Source organism: Schistocerca cancellata, chromosome 5 (genome assembly GCF_023864275.1).
Source record: "Schistocerca cancellata isolate TAMUIC-IGC-003103 chromosome 5, iqSchCanc2.1, whole genome shotgun sequence".
NCBI classification, from domain to species: domain Eukaryota; kingdom Metazoa; phylum Arthropoda; class Insecta; order Orthoptera; family Acrididae; genus Schistocerca; species Schistocerca cancellata.
In genome coordinates this window covers 246931647-246949431 of record NC_064630.1, presented here as the reverse complement: position 1 = coordinate 246949431, position 17785 = coordinate 246931647, and the positions used below count along the sequence as shown (strand labels likewise).

Sequence of the window (17785 nt, the reverse complement as noted above, 5' to 3'; positions counted from 1 at the left end):
TATCATTCCTTAATTGGCTATGCGATAGAAGAAATTCATAAAAGAACAGATATTTTATAAAAATGGATGCCTACCTCCTCATGTTGTTAGTTTGGAAACATGTTTTCTGGCAATTTGAAGTTCTTGGTCAGTATAATGTAAATATGCATTCTTTAGTAACACTATAACACTAAATAAAAGAGTGAGCATGCTTTTACGTCATAGTTTAACATACAAAACATTGCTGTGTATCAAATGGAATATCTGACTCATTGCTCTTTATTACACTATAAAATGCTAAACTATACAAAAGCTAGAACAAATTATAATTGCTTAGTGTGAGCCAATTTTGCTACCATGTGGCACATACACATAGTTCAGTTTTAACCAGACTTTGCACATGTCAATCTTTATTCCACTACATGAGGGAGAAACTGAAAAATTTTAGAATGAAATGGTCCTAAAAACAAATTAAATTTGCTTGTATTTGACAGCTACTTTCTTTGGTCTTGCAAACTGAATGCTATATAATTTGCTCAAATAATTTGTTGATTATCACCATTTGAAGGTTTTTTTTTTTTTTGTACCAAAAATTAATCTTACTAAAGAACATTTCTGGCCTTTGATTTTGAATCATTGTTAAAGACTAAACCAGATCAGCTTTGAAATGCATTTGGTAATGAAGCCCCATCTAAGGCAACAATTTGTAACTGAAATAATGAATCAAAAGTAATGAATTATTGAAGGATGCCCAAGAAATGCTGTCACTGATGAAAATACTTCTACAGTTCGAGCAAAGCTTGAAATGATTGAAGGACATCTTACAAACTTATTCAGGCAACATCAGGCATTTGTACGAGTCAAATTCAAAACATTTTACACAATAATTGGGCATGGGAAAATTGTTTTCCATGGATTCCACATACACTTACTCCCAATCAGAAAAAAAAACCAATGTATTGATTGGTGCATAAAATCTCGGGAAAAATTCCAAGGTGGCACTTCATGTTTGGTTTGGAATGCTGTTACTGGTGATGAATCTTGGATTTATTGTTATGATCCAGAAAAGCATAGCTGATAGACTTAAATAGGTCTTTCTAACTGAACCTAAGCCTACATAATTTTGATGAATTCACATTGCTGGAAAGATGATCTCCCCCCCCCCCCAAAAGGGGGGGGGGGCATAATGCTACTATAGCATTAGAAGACATGTGCTGTTACAGCCAATTGGCACACAAATATATGTTTAGCACAAATTTTTAAGAAAGTCTGAGAAAAGTGCCCAAAAATAAAAATTATTTTACATCACAACAAGGCGTCATCAAACAGTAAAACTAACTACTGAGCATCTGGATGCCCTAAATGTCAGCAATATGGACCCTCCACCATACAGCATGGACCTAGCACCACATGATTTCCTTTTATTTCCAAAAATTACAGGCAAAATGCCTGGAATAACTTCTTTGTCATCTGATGAAGCTGTGGAACATTATAACAACCTGGTTTCTGAAGAGCCCCAGGAAGCTTGGCATCACTCCTTTAACCCTAGGACTCACTCTGGGGTCATAGGTGACACCAATCATCTTTACTATGGATAAAATAATATTTCTATTTCTTGTAAAAATCCAGAATTTTATGACTTTTACCACACAGTATTGTAGTTCTCTCACAAAAATTTTTAGAGCGCTTGATGCAACATTTAAATCAATAATTAACAAAAACTACTGATGGGGTCAATTATGACCCCAGATAGATTATATGTAACATTCATAGAATGTATAGATTATCAACTATCAATCTCTTTCTCAGGTATTTTGAGTTGGTAACACTGAATTCACGTGTTATTCAGGTGTTACTCAGAACTAACCTCAAACTGGAAGTTCGTTTGTCCGTTTATTGTTGTAGTGTAATTTCAGCATGGATGGAATACGTTTTGCTCCTGGCTATAGTGTAGAACAAGCTATGGAAGACTTATTTCGTAGCAGTAGTGATTCAGAAGGTAGTGATGCCGAAGACGATGGAACAGAGACACAGGTAGACCAAAGTGATGAAATTTGTTTACATGAATTAGAAGGAAATGATATTCTTGCTGAAAATGATGACAGTGGAAAAGATGAATGTGCAGTACTGGTAAGCAGGGGTCGGGATATTGCATGGAGTACAAAAGAACCATCAATTCGTAGATTTCCAATCCACAACATACAACGATTTTCAGCAGGTATTCCTAGTGCAGTTAGTGTTAGCTCAGCTGTTGACTGTTTCAGGCAGTTTATTACTAATGAATTGCTGGATATAATAGTTCAGTTCACAAATCAATGAGGAAATGAATTGAAAGTGTCTGGAAAATTAGTTGATTGGCGTGATACAGACAGATGCGAGCTTCTTTCATTTTTAGGCTTGCTGATTCTGTATGGCGTACAGAACAGCCGGGGGAAACCTATTGACGAATTTTGGGACTCTGAATATGGCACGCCTCTATTCCGTGCTACTATGTCGAGGAGGCGATATCAGGACATTCTGCGTTCACTTCGTTTTGACGACCGCATCACAAGACTTGAAAGGAAAGAGAGGACTGGAAATAAGGCTGAAGCTGTACAGGAAATATTTGATTTGTTTGCCGTGCAATGTCAAACATCATTTATACCTTCCAGCAACATTACTGTTGATGAACATCTTTGCGTATACAGAGGTCGGTGCAGTTTCAAGGTCTACATTCCTTCAAAGCCAGGAAAGTATGGCATCAAGATATGGTGCGCAGTAGACTGTGAACATGGTTATCTGACAAATCTTCAAATGTACACTGGAAGGAGTGGTGATGTGAGAGAAGTGAATCAAGGCAAGAGAGTGGTCTTAGATTTAGTGTGTCATCTGGCTGGCAGTGGTAGGAATATTACCACTGACAATTTTTTCAAGAGGTATGACCTTGGCCAAGAATTGTTGAAAATGAAGTTGACACTTGTAGGTACTCTTCGTTCTACAAGAAAAGAAGTCCCAAAAGAGTTTTTGCCTTCGAAAACTAGGGAAGAATGCACTACCAGATTTGCATACAGTGGTAAAACCCTATTAGTTTCGTATGTTCCAAAAAGAAATAAGGCTGTGCTACTCCTGTCAACACAACATCAATCATTCGAAGTGCCCAAAGAAAACAACTTGAAACGAAAACCAGAAGTAGTATTGTATTACAACTCAAAAAAATCAGGTGTTGATACGCTAGATCAAATGAGCTCTTACTATTCTGTGAAAAAGGGTACAAAATGTTGGCCATGAGCAGTATTTTATGATCTTGTCGATCTAGCTGCACTCGATGCTTACAGACTCTTCTGTGTTGCTGTTGAAAAAACAGAGACACGTCTTTTTCTAATGAAGTTGGCCAAAGAAATGGCAAAGCCCCAAGTGGAACGTCGTTTGAGTTTACCACAAGCAAGGAACAAGGATATTATTAGCAGTATCAAACGGTGTGGATTTGATGATCTGTTAGACAATGGACATCCAGACGTAATACCCGACAATCAGAAGAGAAAGCGACGCAGATGCTCCATTTGCCCCCGATCAAAGGACACAAAATACAGTTCAACATGGAAAAAGTGTAACAAATTTGTTTGCAAGGAACATTCTGAAATAGTTACTACTTGCAAAATATGTGCAGATGACTATGGTACGGATTCCGGTTAGAATTATGTTTCCTGTTGAGTTGTTCATCACATTTTCTGTAAATTTGAAGCCATTATGAAACATTTATGAGTGAAACAAATTATGACTTAGAGTAATATTGTAACTTCTGATATGTAATTACTCTGCCATATGTAATTTAATTCTACTATGTACATACCTGTTAAAAAAGCTGTGAAATGTGTGTAAATAATAAATAAAATGTAAACAAACAGTATTAAATGACAGTACGTTGTTCTCTGAATGATTAGTACACACAGTCAATTATATATTGATTGGGGTCATGTATGACCCCAGATGGAGTACTAGGGAAATTTTAGCAGAGTGAGTCCTAGGGTTAAGGACTGGTTCCACTGAATGAAAAATGTATTGATGTTAAAGGCAAATATGTTGAAAAACAATAAACATCACTTACATTTTTAAAACTATTCCTTCTTCGATTTTCTCAGAATTTTCAGTGTCATCCTCATATAATGGCAGTTCTCTCACAATCTGGATTAACACCAGAATTATGGTGAAACACTGTTTCAGCACCAACAATGGTACAACAGAAACTCATTGTCACATTACAGTGTTAAAATTACTGTACAGGAAATATATCAAAGGCTTTCAAATCTGTGAAAGCAATGTTAACATGACCTCTATTAGTGACTTTCTTCAATAGACCTCTATTAGTGACTTTCTTCAATAGTTTCTTATCAAGGTTTCAACTTTGCTGTCTGACATAATACTGTCATTTGTTGACACATGGAAGTGTCCGTAAATCTTTATATCGCCTCCTAATACTGTTTTCAAATGTAAATCTTGTTGAAATTTGCTCCCACTTTCTTATTTTCCAAACTCTACTGCAAAGATAACTTTTTAATGAAATTTCAATTTTTCAAAAATAACCCTAATTACAACGGAGATTTTTTTTAAAAAAATGAATAAGGTAGAAATGGCAACGAGTAACTGTTTTACCATTTTACCCGTGCTCTCAATTACAATGTTGGATGAGTTCTATTTTATACTATCGAGCATAGTGGTACACACTTCTATTTTATACAATTGAGCATAATGGTACAGAAGTTTCTGTGGTATTTTACGTCATAAGTTTCTTCAAAGAATTATTCACTTATCTGCTGGCCTATCATATAAAGAAGAGAGATTCTAGTACACACACCTCAGATGGGTGGTAGATGAAATCAATGTCATTGAGCATACAGGTTACACAGAAAAAAATTGTCCATGATACTGAGCAGCAAATAGAGCAAGCAAAACACTAAATTAAAATAATCTAAGGTCTATTTTGGAATACTAATAGATGTTACATTAAAGTTTTGTTTTTCTTCTTGTCACTTAAAGCACTTATTGTCAAACCAAATTTTACTGTTAGAATTTTAAAACATAACTTACAGCACATTCCTCAACACTGCCAGACCAGTCTTCATTATTTTGCAGGAATCCTGAGATTGCAGTTTTTAAAACTCTAGAGAAAACTTCAATCTGTTGCGCAGCAGTAGATATACTTGTTATCTCACCCTGGAAGCCTGCATCTGAAATAAGCTAAAGACATTTTGATTATCAGAACACTTTCTACCAACCACCTACATGCATCAAAAATAAAGCGAAATTATTTGCTGACAACAAAAATGTTGCAGAACTAGCACTCCTTCTTCCAGGAGTGCTAGTTCTGCAAGGTTCGCAGGAGAGCTTCAGTGAAGTTTGGAAGGTAGGAGGCGAGGTACTGGCAGAATTAAAGCTGTGAGGACGGGGCGTGAGTCGTGCTTGGGTAGCTCAGTTGGTAGAGCACTTGCCCGCAAAAGGCAAAGGTCCCGAGTTCGAGTCTTGGTCCGGCACACTGTTTTAATCTGTCAGGAAGTTTCATATCAGCGCACACTCCGCTGTAGAGTGAAAATTTCATTCTAGACATTTTCTTGTTGCTTTATAATTTGTATGTACTGGACAGCTAAACAAATGTCACACATTCTGTTATTGTATTTGAGAATAACTTCTGGCTTCATTTTCATTGTTTTCTTCCTCTCAATTTGTTGTTGTTTGTCAGCATCAATACTAGAAAGCTTGTAAACATTATTCGGTCTCCCTATCTCATCACCATGAATTTCTCACGGCAAGAAGTCTTAACTTTACCACTCTTGAGTTTTTTCTCTCTCATGGCAACTGGTACTTACTTTTCATTATTCATAAATTTGCTAAGACTGTCAGCATTTTCAGAGACAAGGAAATGAAATAACAGGGGACTTGATATATCTGTGGGTAAAAATGGTATCCCCTTTGCCAAAATATCCTTCAAGCAAAGACAAAATGAGTTTCACTGCAAGATGATATTGACTATATTGCAGTCCAAATGCAGCGTACTTTCCTGTGTCTATTATAAAAGTGACATCAACAGCCAAAACTTCCTGGCACATGAAAACTGTGTGCCGGAATGAGACTCGAACTGGGGACCTCTGCATTTTGCAGGCAAGTGCTGTACCAACTGAGCTCTCCAAGCATGACTCACGACCCATCCCCACAGCTTTACTTCTACCAGTAGCTCACCTCCTACCCCTCATACTTCACAGAAGTTCTCATTCTGGTGACATCTATAGCCACTATTTGCTTTGCACAAGCAGAATGATTTCATCCCAGCATGTTTTACTGGTGTACACTGTGTTATAGAAAGCCACCATTTCCACAGTAAATGAGGCTTATCAGTAGATAATTCTCGTTCTGGAGTATATGTCTCCTCAAATTCTTTACTGCAGATAGTCAATTACAGTTTTCAATTTGTATAATTTAGCACAAATACCACTGTCTTTTGAATAAAAACTGTTGTCATAAAGGTGCGTTTACACTGCCATTTGTATCGGCACATGTATGAGATACATGTATATGCGACTTTGCGACATATATCGCGACTTGTACGAGTTGACAAGTATCAACCTCATACATGCATGAGCGTGCGTTTACACTGGTTGATATGTATCACTGTGCGATAGCTTTCGACGACGATTTGGAAGATTTCACATTTTTATGTGCTGGTACACTTGCTCTTTTGGAAGATGATAGGAAGAAAAGGCGGAGGAAGCGTAGATGGTGGCAGAGAGAGTTTCTCGCGAATTAACGCTAAAGGATGGCGCATATTTTAGAAATTATGTTAGGATGAGTATGGAGGATTTCCGTGGTTTGTTATCACTTGTGGCTCCTCTTGTGTCCAAAACCAACACAAACTTTCGGGAAGCGATTCCACCAGAGGATCAGTTGGCAGTAACACTCCATTTTTTGGCCACTGGGGATTCCTCTTGAAACGAAGATTTCATTACAAAACATATGCATTGTTGCGCGATTGCTAATGCCAATGTCTCACACACTATTGTCGGCATCCGTTGTCAACATTATCACACGAGGCTGCCGGAGTAATAGCAAAAAATTGATATACGTGCCAGATGCATGAAAAAATTATAGAATGTTTTACATACTCTGATATATATAAAACTTTTACCTTCACTTCTTGGAATAAAACTTGCACAATGGCCTCGCAAACACGAAGAATAATGTTGGATATGGCACTTTTTGATGTTCTATGCAGATACATTAACGTCGAAACGATAGTCGGCACCTCCAAAACTCAAACAGCCGCCAAAGAGCCTGGTACTACGCATGCGCTAATCATCAAAATAAGCGGCACGCGACAAGACGACAGGAATGATAGTACTGCGCATGCGCGAGTTCAAATGTCGCTCATATATGTCGCGTATATGGCCAAAAAGCGATATACAAAATGTATACGCGACATGTATGAGCTCGAGGGTCCGCATACAAGTTCCGTGAATTTTTGTATGAGGTGATGTATCGCGACATGTCAAATTGACATGTCGCTCATACATGTCGCGATACATGTATCCCAGTGTAAACGTACCTTTAAAATAAGAAAATTAGAAAATTCAAACTAAATCTACTTTCTGAGATTACATTTCAGATAATCCGTGTTCCAAGAATGTTTCCCAGAGTAATACATTCCAAAATATGACTTCAACAAAAAATACAATTCTTTATTGCTTGTTGGAACTCATCTGTGTACACATTATTTCATTGTGACTAAACGTGAACTTACAAACTGTTTAGCATATTTTTTCATCTAATCATCGTTGTTAACAACATATCATCAAAAAAGAAAGCAAAAATATCAAGTGATTTTCAGAGGATCTGCAAAACAATTTTTTACACTTGGTGTGCCTGTAAATGCAAATTTACTCCAATTCACACTACAATTAACACACCATGTTCTTGTCAGCAGTCAACACATCTTTAATATCATCTTCAACACTTGACATTCCTGTATCACTGTCATTAAAGTCCTCATCACTGTTGTCTTCTATACAGCATGAAAAACTTTCACTAGACCAATCACTGCCACTTTCATTTAGTAATCTTTCATGAATGTCATCATCATACAAGATGAGGATGAGGCAAGCTTCAACATATTTACTCCAGTCTGAAAAATGGGTCTACTACCTGGTGAAATAATTGTTTCACACAACAGAAAACACCAGCAACATCTGTTAGATGAAGCTTATAGCATGTAGTGTGGCTTTTGAAGCTGATACACAAACGACTACAGGCCCAAGAGCCGTTTCTAGAGCGCATAGCGCAGCAGCACCAGGCAGCCCGAACTCAGTTCAGAGAATGCATTTGGCAAGGCAATGAAGACACTATGCCCACCATAGTCCAGTTCTCAAAGCAAGGCACCAAAGCTGCAATGGATTCTGAGCCCAACTCAGTGGTTAATACCGACCTATCATGATTACAACTGTCATTCGACTCCCCCACCAAAAGTCTACTTTTGCTCTTTCTAAATTGTCAGTTTTTTTTAAAAATAGCTTTCTGTAAATGTACCAGGAATTCAGATATCATAGTCTGCTGACTAATTTTCCACCTGTACTGCACCATGTTTGATCTACGTCGACGCTCAGCGTGATCCTTTTTTTAAAATTAGTCTTCATTGTCCCTATTATTTATTACAGAAAACTGTTCTACAGGATATGTTTAGCTTTTATACTACATACTACACACTTTTACAAACACAGTTATGTAATATTGCAACTGAATATAGTTTCAGGCATACTAACCTTTATTGTGAAATTCAGCATAAGGCAATCTGGATATTCTTCTGCAAGTCTGTATATTAAAGAACGCCACGTGGGGTGGTCTATCATTTCAGTTAGCCATGCAGGAGTCTATTGGCATAAAAAAAAAGAAAAAAGGTCACCATCTATATACACAAAAGTTTTTATATCATAGGATGAACATAGAGAGTTTTAATGAAATACAGCCAGTAACTAGTAACACCTACAATATCTTAACATATCACAGAAGAGCTCTGTAGCATCCGAGGAAAGATAGTGTTGTTCAAAGGTAAGTGAATCATATTTACAATTTTTTTAATTACTTGTTTTATTAATTCAATACCTTTCAGGTGGGGTTCCCATGCTCATAATTCCTCACATCAAAATCGCCACTTTTGAATTTTTTGAACCACTCGAAACACCATGTTTTCCCAAGAGCATGTTTGCCGAAAGCTTCGACAAGTATTCGATGTGATTATGTAGTTTTTCTTCAAATGATAACAGAAAACCAATGATGTCCATAAATTGTAGTTCATAGTCACAACACTGGAAATGTTTACGGGTTTGAAACAGATACTGATGTATGGAACTTGGGTTACTGCATGAAGACATTTGTCGTCAGTTGTTACATGAAGCAGATGGTGCTGCAGAAGCGGTCTCTCAGGCCTACACTGATGGCTAGCACCATCTATAGGGAAATTCCAGTTTCATACTTCACACCTGGTATTTGAAGGCTTTGTATTTTAGCTTTAAATTTCCTGTCCTCTACCCGAGGTCTAGATCCACCTAGACAAATACAATTTCTGAGTATGCCCCTCTTCATAGTTCTTTGTCACAATGAACACTCCCACATCTTAAATGTAGTACTGCCCTATTTCCCTCTCTCCCAGTAGTAATCTTAGTCAGTGGCAATTCCCACAATTTTGAGAGCTTCAACATAGAATGTTACTTTCCATTCTGACTGTTAAAAAGTGTCTGAAGGATACTGGATCGACTGTTTAGTGATGTGTATGTGACCACCAGTACACGGCCTTTTACATATGGCTGTCAGCCAACAGTTGCACGACTTTTCAGTGACAGTCAAAAATCTGTCAATAGGACTTAAGAATCTTTCTGTCAAGCTACACAACGTTTCTGTTAAACCACCATAGCACTGACTGTGTGTACACAAATGTACCACATATCTTTTCTCATATAAATGAAAAGTTATTTCACTTAAAGTTGTGTTTTTGAGCATAGCCTTAGTGTACTGGATACAGACTGGTAACATAATAAGAGTCAACCAAGTCATCTTCTTCCTGCGTTGTGAGTGGTGGTCTCAAAGGGGCTCATTATGTGCTGATAGCATTATAATTTCAATCTTAAATATCAAATCAGCCAATGTAAAAAGTAAAAAAAATTGGTGGTTAAGGAACAGATACTGTTACAATGCTGATTCTAACAATTTCTCAAGAACGATCTTTATTGTCAGAATCCAGTAGTGGTACAAGCATATCAGAGTCTGATTTTATTACAAGTGCTAGAAATACACTTGGATTTATGTTCCAAAAACCCTGTTTATTTTATGTTACGAGAGGGGACCCAAAAGTAACTGGAATTGGGCTGCAGTGGGAAGGGACTGTGGGGGAATCCACTGTTCAACCAAGAGTCCTTTATGGTCATGACACCTGAGTCAGTGTGTCGCTGTGAGTGCATTGTTGTTTTATTTTATTTTATTTTTTTTAAGTAAAACAACTTTTTGCATTTCAGCGAAAACGTAATGGCAGATTGTCGACAGCAACGCGCAGCTGTGAAATTTTATTTCCTGTTGGGGAAATCGACCACAGAAACTACTGTAATGCTTTAAGACAGCTTAGGGGGATGCTGCCCTAAGTAAAACTAGAGTCTATGAGTGGTTTTCATGTTTTCAAAATGGAGAAATGTCAATTAAAGACCAACCCCGTTCAGGATGCTCCTAAACATCAAGACGTGACAAAAACATCGACAAAATCAATGCCCTCTTTCATGAAGACTGTCACAGAACCACTGATCGAGTCTGTGAGATGTCTGGAATATTATGGAGTTCAATTGAGAGGATTTTATCTGAAGATTCACACAGGAGAAGGGTTGCAGCCAAATTTGCTCCTCACCTTCTTACAGACGAGCAAAGGGAGCATCGACTTCAGGTGTGTTTTGAGCTTCAAAATCAGCTCAAAGAGGACCCTGAATTTTTTTCCGAGGTGATTACTGGTGATGTATCACGGTATTATGGATATGATCATGAAACAAAGCAGCAAGCAAAGCCAGTAGAAAACAAGTGGTTCTCCTCACTCCAAAAAAGCTCGTCAAGTGAAGTCAAACATCAAGACAATGCTCATTTATTTCTTCGACTGCAGAGGTGTTCTGTATGTGAGGTTCATTTCCCTGGATCAAACTGTCAACCAGGAGTTCTACTTGGAAGTTTTGAAAAGATCTGGGGAGAGTATTCAGAAGAAAATGGGAGATCTTTGGTGCACAGGCAACCGATTCTTCCATCATGACAATGCGCTGACCCACACTGCCCTCTCCGTAAAGCAGTTTTTGACCAAAACCGGCAGGACACCAATTGTCCACTCCTAGCCCCCTCCTCACTGGATCTAGCCCCCTGTGCTTCTTTTTGTTCCCCAGCTTCAAAAGGGACATGAAAGAAAAACATTTTGCCACTGGGGAGAAAGTAAAACAAAAATTGCTGGAAGGCAATCAGTGAATTTAAAAACTGTTTTGAACAATGGAAGTATCGTTTGAAAAAGTGTGTTTTGGTCAATGGAGAATAGGTTGAAGGTGATCAAAATTTGGTGTAAAAAATATTAAGTGATCAAAATTTGCCATAAAAAAATATTAAAAAATAAAGATGTTACGACAAATTTCTTGCCCCCCTTTTCTTGTCCTCCTTCATATGTTATTTGATACAAAATTCTTCTTAAGAAGTGATGAATCAGTTGCACTGGATGCAAGGCACTTTTTTTATTATTATTTTAACCAGTTGCACTATTAGAAAGAATAATAATCAAAGAAGAGCAATGCAAAGTTCTTTGTGGAACATAAATAATGTAAAGAGTAAAGCAACTACTCGTCATGTGTAGTTGGGGTGCCGAGTGGTCGACAGGCACCAAAACATGCATGAAAACATTGCTAAGCTTTTGGACCATGGCCTGAAGAAGCAGCATCACTTTCAGTTTCATTTACATGCTTACTGAGTGCTCGAAGCCTCAAATATATGGTGAGTTGTTACTATTTCTCCTTCCATTATTTGTACATCAAAATCGAAGTAGGAGAGGAATCAACTTAGGAAGAAAAATTCCATCTTAAAATTTTGTAATTACCATCAAAAAAGCATAAACAGGTAATACAAAATACCATACGTACCTCACCTTCTTCCGTGAATATTGTGTCCGCCTTCTTTGGATCAAATGTCTTCAGTATCATATCCTTGACATGATTTTCTACCATTGCCTGAACATCTGTAACTGTTAGTCCTGTAAAAAACAAATCTCTGTTAGCCTTTATTTCTGAAACAAAAGCACAACGCATTACAATGCTATATTCCTGGTTCAGTACAGATAAGGAAATCATACAAAATGATATTCATCAACCACATCTAATCACTGTAATCTATAGCATGCTACTTTAGAAATGTTTCATTCATCTAAAAGAAGCCAACATTTCATTTCAAAAATAACAAGATGATTAACATTATTTCTAAGAAATCCTCAGACATGCCCTTTGATAATCAAAAAAGATGTAGTGCATTTCTGTGTCTGACTACATAAAATGGAGCATATACAATGTGAGCAGTGGCAACAGGAAAGATTTACAGACTTTTGGTGGCTTATTACTGTAGTCGTGTGCTTGCCACACTTGTGAAAAGTACAATATCTATAAATCTTTTATTTCAATCAAGCTGGTCCTATTTTTTGTGAATGGTGTGTATAAAACTAGCTTTATATGTTGAAACGTCTTTGTGGCATTTTACACACACACACACACACACACACACACACACACACACAAGGGTGATTTGATAAGTCTGGTAAAAAAGCAAGGAAAAAAAATGTTTGTTTCACAAACAACTCACCTTACTTCTCAACACAGTTTCCTTTGAGGGATATACACTGATGAACCAAAATATTATGACCATTTACTTAAAAGTGTGTTGGTCCACCTCAGGAACGCAATCCAGCAGGATTCCGCATGCCATGGAGTCGACGAGTACTCGATAGGTTTAAACAGGTTAGTGGCACCGGATGCCTATGCACGTTATGTACTTCCCGTAATTTATGGCCGGTGGTTTAAGGGCAAGGAGCTGGGACCCGACAGTGCCCCAGTTGGGTTTCATCGGATTCAGGTATGGACATCCATCCAACTTCTTAAAGTTTGGAAGGTAGGAGACAAGATACTGGCAGAACTGAAGTTGTGAGGACGGGGTATGAGTCGTGCTTGGGTAGCTCAGATAGTAGAGCACTTGGCCGCGAAAGGCAAAGGTCCCAAGTTCGAGTCTTGGTCGGGCACACAGTTTTAATCTGCCAGTAAGTTTCATCCGACTTTTTGTCACCTACTCATGATTTCAGCTATCTTCAACTACTTTCCATAGGTGCTCATAATAGTAGCATGCGACAGCTGACCAGCTTTGCCATTTCCGAGATGCTCGCTTCCAAGCACTGGATCACAACAATCTGGCTTTTGTCAAAACCGCTTAAGTGGATTTCAACAACTACGCCACTTCTCATTGCTAGAATGATTACCAATCTGTCTCTGCTTTACTCATATACTTCTCTTACTGAGTCATGTACCGTCAAAACCATTACGCACTGTACAATCTAGTACTGGGAAGTGGTCATAATGTTTTGGCTCATCAGTGTACATCCCATCGAACAAGCAGGTTGCGTCAAACCCTGCAAAATACTCATTGACTGCAACTATCATTTCCCCATTTGATGAAATTTCTTCCCACCAATACAAAGTTTAAAGTTACAGAACAGCAAGAAGTCACTTGGGGGTTAAGTCTGGTGAACAGCATGGATGAGGAACCAATTCAAATCCCAATTCATGCATTTTCGTCATTGTTATTACTGACGTGTGGGATGGTGTCGTATCCGGTGAAAGTACACTTTTTTACGTGCCCAACTGGTCTTTTTTCATTGTTATTACTGACGTGTGGGATGGTGCCGTATCCGGTGAAAGTACACTTTTTTACGTGCCCAACTGGTCTTTTTTCAGCCAACCCAAGTTTGAAACAATCATATAATAAAGCATAATAGGTTCCAATTACAGTTCCGTCTTTTTCAAAGCACTCTGTGGGGATTATTCCTCAGTAATACAAAAAATGGTGGCTTCAAGTTACCAACTGACAAAATGTTCTTTGCCTTCTTTGATGCACTTCTACCAGCCTTTGTCCATTTTCTTGCCTGCCGTTTTTACTCTGGTGTGTAACGATGGACCCATGTTTCACCAATAGTCATAAACCAGTGAAAAGGTGTCACAGAACACAATTACAAATAGCCAGACATTGTGCTGAAATGTTGTGCCAGATACATTTTTGGTTGGCTGTGAACAATCACAGCATCCACCTCACACAACGCAATTTCATAATAGCCCAATTCTTCATGTAGGATATTATGCACTCACTCAGTTGGGATGCCTACAATCTCAGCAATTTCACAAACTTTAATTAAACGGTCTTGCATTAGTACAGCATTGGTTTCCATTGTGGTGTCTTCAATCAACTGAACAACCAGAGTGTCGCTCATCTTCGGTGCTTGTCCAATCAAGGGTAAATTCATTAACTCAAAAGCAAATGGTTTTCAATGATGGTGCATAGTCCATGTGAAATTCATCCAATTCTGTTTTGATTTGTGTAGCTGCCCAGTCCTTCAAATGAAAATGTTTAATAATAGCATGCAAATCTGTTTTCTACATTTCTAACTGCAGTCATCACACTGACCAATTCAGACAGATGTCGACAATGAACTGTACACTGTACATTGCTGAAATTTTTTATATGATCTTTGAAATCATCAAGTTACCAATGATGAAGGCACTACAAAAACATACCACTCTTTCAAGAAAATTTACCGGACTTAATCCAGTCTCTATCTTCCCCTATAGTTTTTATTCTCTACGGCTACCTCTGCTACCAAGGAAATCAGTCCCTCATGTCTTAATGCATGTCTTATCACCTTGGCCTTGTTCTTGTCAGTTTTCTTCCTGCTTCCCTTCTTCCTCACTGATTCTACAGAGAAATTCCTCATTCCCTATATTATCAGGCCAACTAATTATCATTATTCTTCTAGAGCACCACATCTCAAACACTTCAATTCTCTTCTTATCTGGTGTGAGGGTAGAGAATTTGGCTGAATTAAATTAGGAAATTTTCCCATAAACATTAGGGGTGTGAAATTTTCTATGTCCTCAATGTTTATAAATGAACAAGTGTGTACAAAATAATTTTATTATAATTTCTATTATAGTTAACTACTACAGAAACATGTTATTTATACACTGCTCTGCAAAACTTAGGGACCAGTAACATAACATATTAACATCTCTGTGAAAGGAAAAAGTGGGGGAGCATGTTGCCAGAGATCTCCCAGTTATGTACAGCTGGATGTCACACAACATGAGGTCACAGTGACTACCGTGCCAAATGTGGCTTGCCGTGTGAAACGAAGCAGGTGAAAGAATGGGGTGAGGGGGGTGGGTGTGGAGAGTGTACCCATCAGCAGGCAGTTACAGTGCACTGTGTTGGTGGTGGTCATTACAACACCACCTGGAGACAACATTTTGATGACATCTTCACTGGTGAAGAATCATTGGGAAACAAGAAGAAGGATGAAGCATGACGTGTGTAGCTCAGGAGGTTGGTATGGCTCACAACATTATTTCATTTGCATGGGGAACCACAGGCATTGCTGTCCGAATGAGAGGAAATGGTCAATCACAGCAGTAGACAACTGTTACATTATGCAACACACTAGACGGACTCACGTCATATAATGTGTGCCATTTCAACCACATTTAACAGAACGGCAAGACACAATTTCATGCGACCAGATGGAAGGGTCTCTGTCCAATGACCAGAAGTCATGTTCCATTGAACCTGCACATCGGCAGCATCATTTGCGATGGTGCCAAGAGTATAGGGACTGTACCAAGGATTGCAGTAGTATGCTCTTCTTGAACAAGACCAGATTCAGTGTGAGTAATGAAGCTGGATGTTCTGTTGTAAGGCAATAGGTGGGAACAAGCAATGCACACAGGAACATTGATGGTTTCGGGGGCTGAGGTGTCGTGTGTGTGTGTGTGTGTGTGTGTGTGTGTGTGTGTGTGTGTGTGTGTGTGTGGAGGGGGGGGGCATAATGGTGCATGGGTGCACTGACCTCCAAATCTTTACCACAGCACATGCACCAATCGATGTTATTGTGACACTCTTCTCCTTCCACATGTACATCTTTTCACGGGTGCATTCAGTCCTGGCTTCATTTTTATGGATAACAATACACGAACACATCAAACAGTGCAGGAGGAGGATATTCGATGAATGGCCTGACCTACCTGTTCCTGACTTAAATCCCATAAAGAATGTGTCAGATGCATTGGGAGATGTATTGCAGCACATTCACATGTGCCATTGACCATCCAACAGTTGTCAATTGCGCTGGTGGAGGAATGGAATGCCCTACCACAAGAACTTCTTACCAACCTTGCAGTCAGTATATGTGCATGTTGCAGAACACGCTTTGCCACCTGAAGTGATCACATACCCTATTAAGAATCAGGTCCCATTTTTTGAATGTTCTGGGGACCATCATAAATTAAAGTTGACTTCAGCGCAATTATTGTCATTGAACAAAAGTGTTATATCTGTTTGTCTCATTTCAAATTTCTTTCGGTTATCTTCTATACTATACTGCGGCATTTCTTTCTATGAGTGGTCCAAATTTCGTTGGGCTATATTACTTGACAGTGTCACATCATGTTGAAGTTACTTTCATCATTTTTTGCACACAAGTGAATGTATATGATATACTGCATTAGCTCAAATATCTGTTTTGTGCTTTATTATTTGTTTGAGATACTCCTTGAGTAACGTGTGGCAGATGGAGTTCATCAATACGCATTCCTATGTCTTGACAGGTGCTGCATAGAGCTTTCTACACTGTATGGAGAGGCAAGGAAGAGTTCAGAACAATGCATTACAAGCATTGTCAATGAAGAAGATTTTCAACCACATCAATAACAAGATATATTTAGAACTATTCCCACAGTCGGTAACTCACTTCCATACAACACTGTGTATGGAAGAGAAATCTCTTTCTCAAATTAAGCCTGTTGTGTGATACTAGTCGAATTATTTATGCCAAGAATGCCTTTGTCACTTTGCTAGTTTGCCATTTATGCCCTCCTTGATCTGCCTGTCATGTGTTATTTTGCTTATAAGGTAGAAGCATTCATTCACTTGATCTACTTCATGGTCACTAATTCTGATGTTAATTTTATCGCTAATCTTATTTCAGCCACTACTAATCACTCTCTTCTTTCTTTGGTTTACTCTAAATTCATATTCTATACTCATTAGACAGTTCATTCCACTCAAGAGGTCATGTAAATTGTTCCTCACTTTTGCTAAGGATAGCGATGTCATCACCTAATCTTATCACTGATATCCTTTCATCCTGAACTTTAAACCTACCTCTGAACCTTTCTTTTATTCCTACCATTGCTTATTCAATACACAAGCATGAGGACTGAAATACTGCAAATCCGCCCCCCCCCCCCCCCCAATTAAATGGTTCTCAAACCACATATTTTTCGGACTACCTAGCATATCTATACATTGATGTGAAAAAAATGTTACGGTCATTGCCCAACACGAAATTGGTGCCACGCAAGTGATGTGGTAAGGAATTTGCATACACATAGTAGCAGCTAAAATATATGCTAACAATCATGAATGTTGCTACATAGGTAAATAATTCTAAGTAAAGGTACTATGTTGGGCTGTAACAATTTAC

General features: G+C 38.3%; 1 protein-coding gene across 5 annotated transcripts in view; it reads right to left on the bottom strand.

Annotated features, from left to right (window-relative positions):
• Window positions 1–17785, bottom strand: part of LOC126188995 (negative elongation factor D) — a 235693-nt gene that overhangs the window by 147986 nt on the left and 69922 nt on the right. For all 5 annotated transcript variants that reach the window (XM_049930797.1, XM_049930795.1, XM_049930796.1 and 2 more), the window contains 3 exons: window positions 12141–12250; window positions 8760–8867; window positions 5044–5193 (listed from right to left, as the gene is read on the bottom strand). In XM_049930797.1, the coding sequence (XP_049786754.1) occupies window positions 5044–5193; window positions 8760–8867; window positions 12141–12250 (368 nt within the window). The remainder of the gene's footprint in view (window positions 1–5043; window positions 5194–8759; window positions 8868–12140; window positions 12251–17785) is intronic.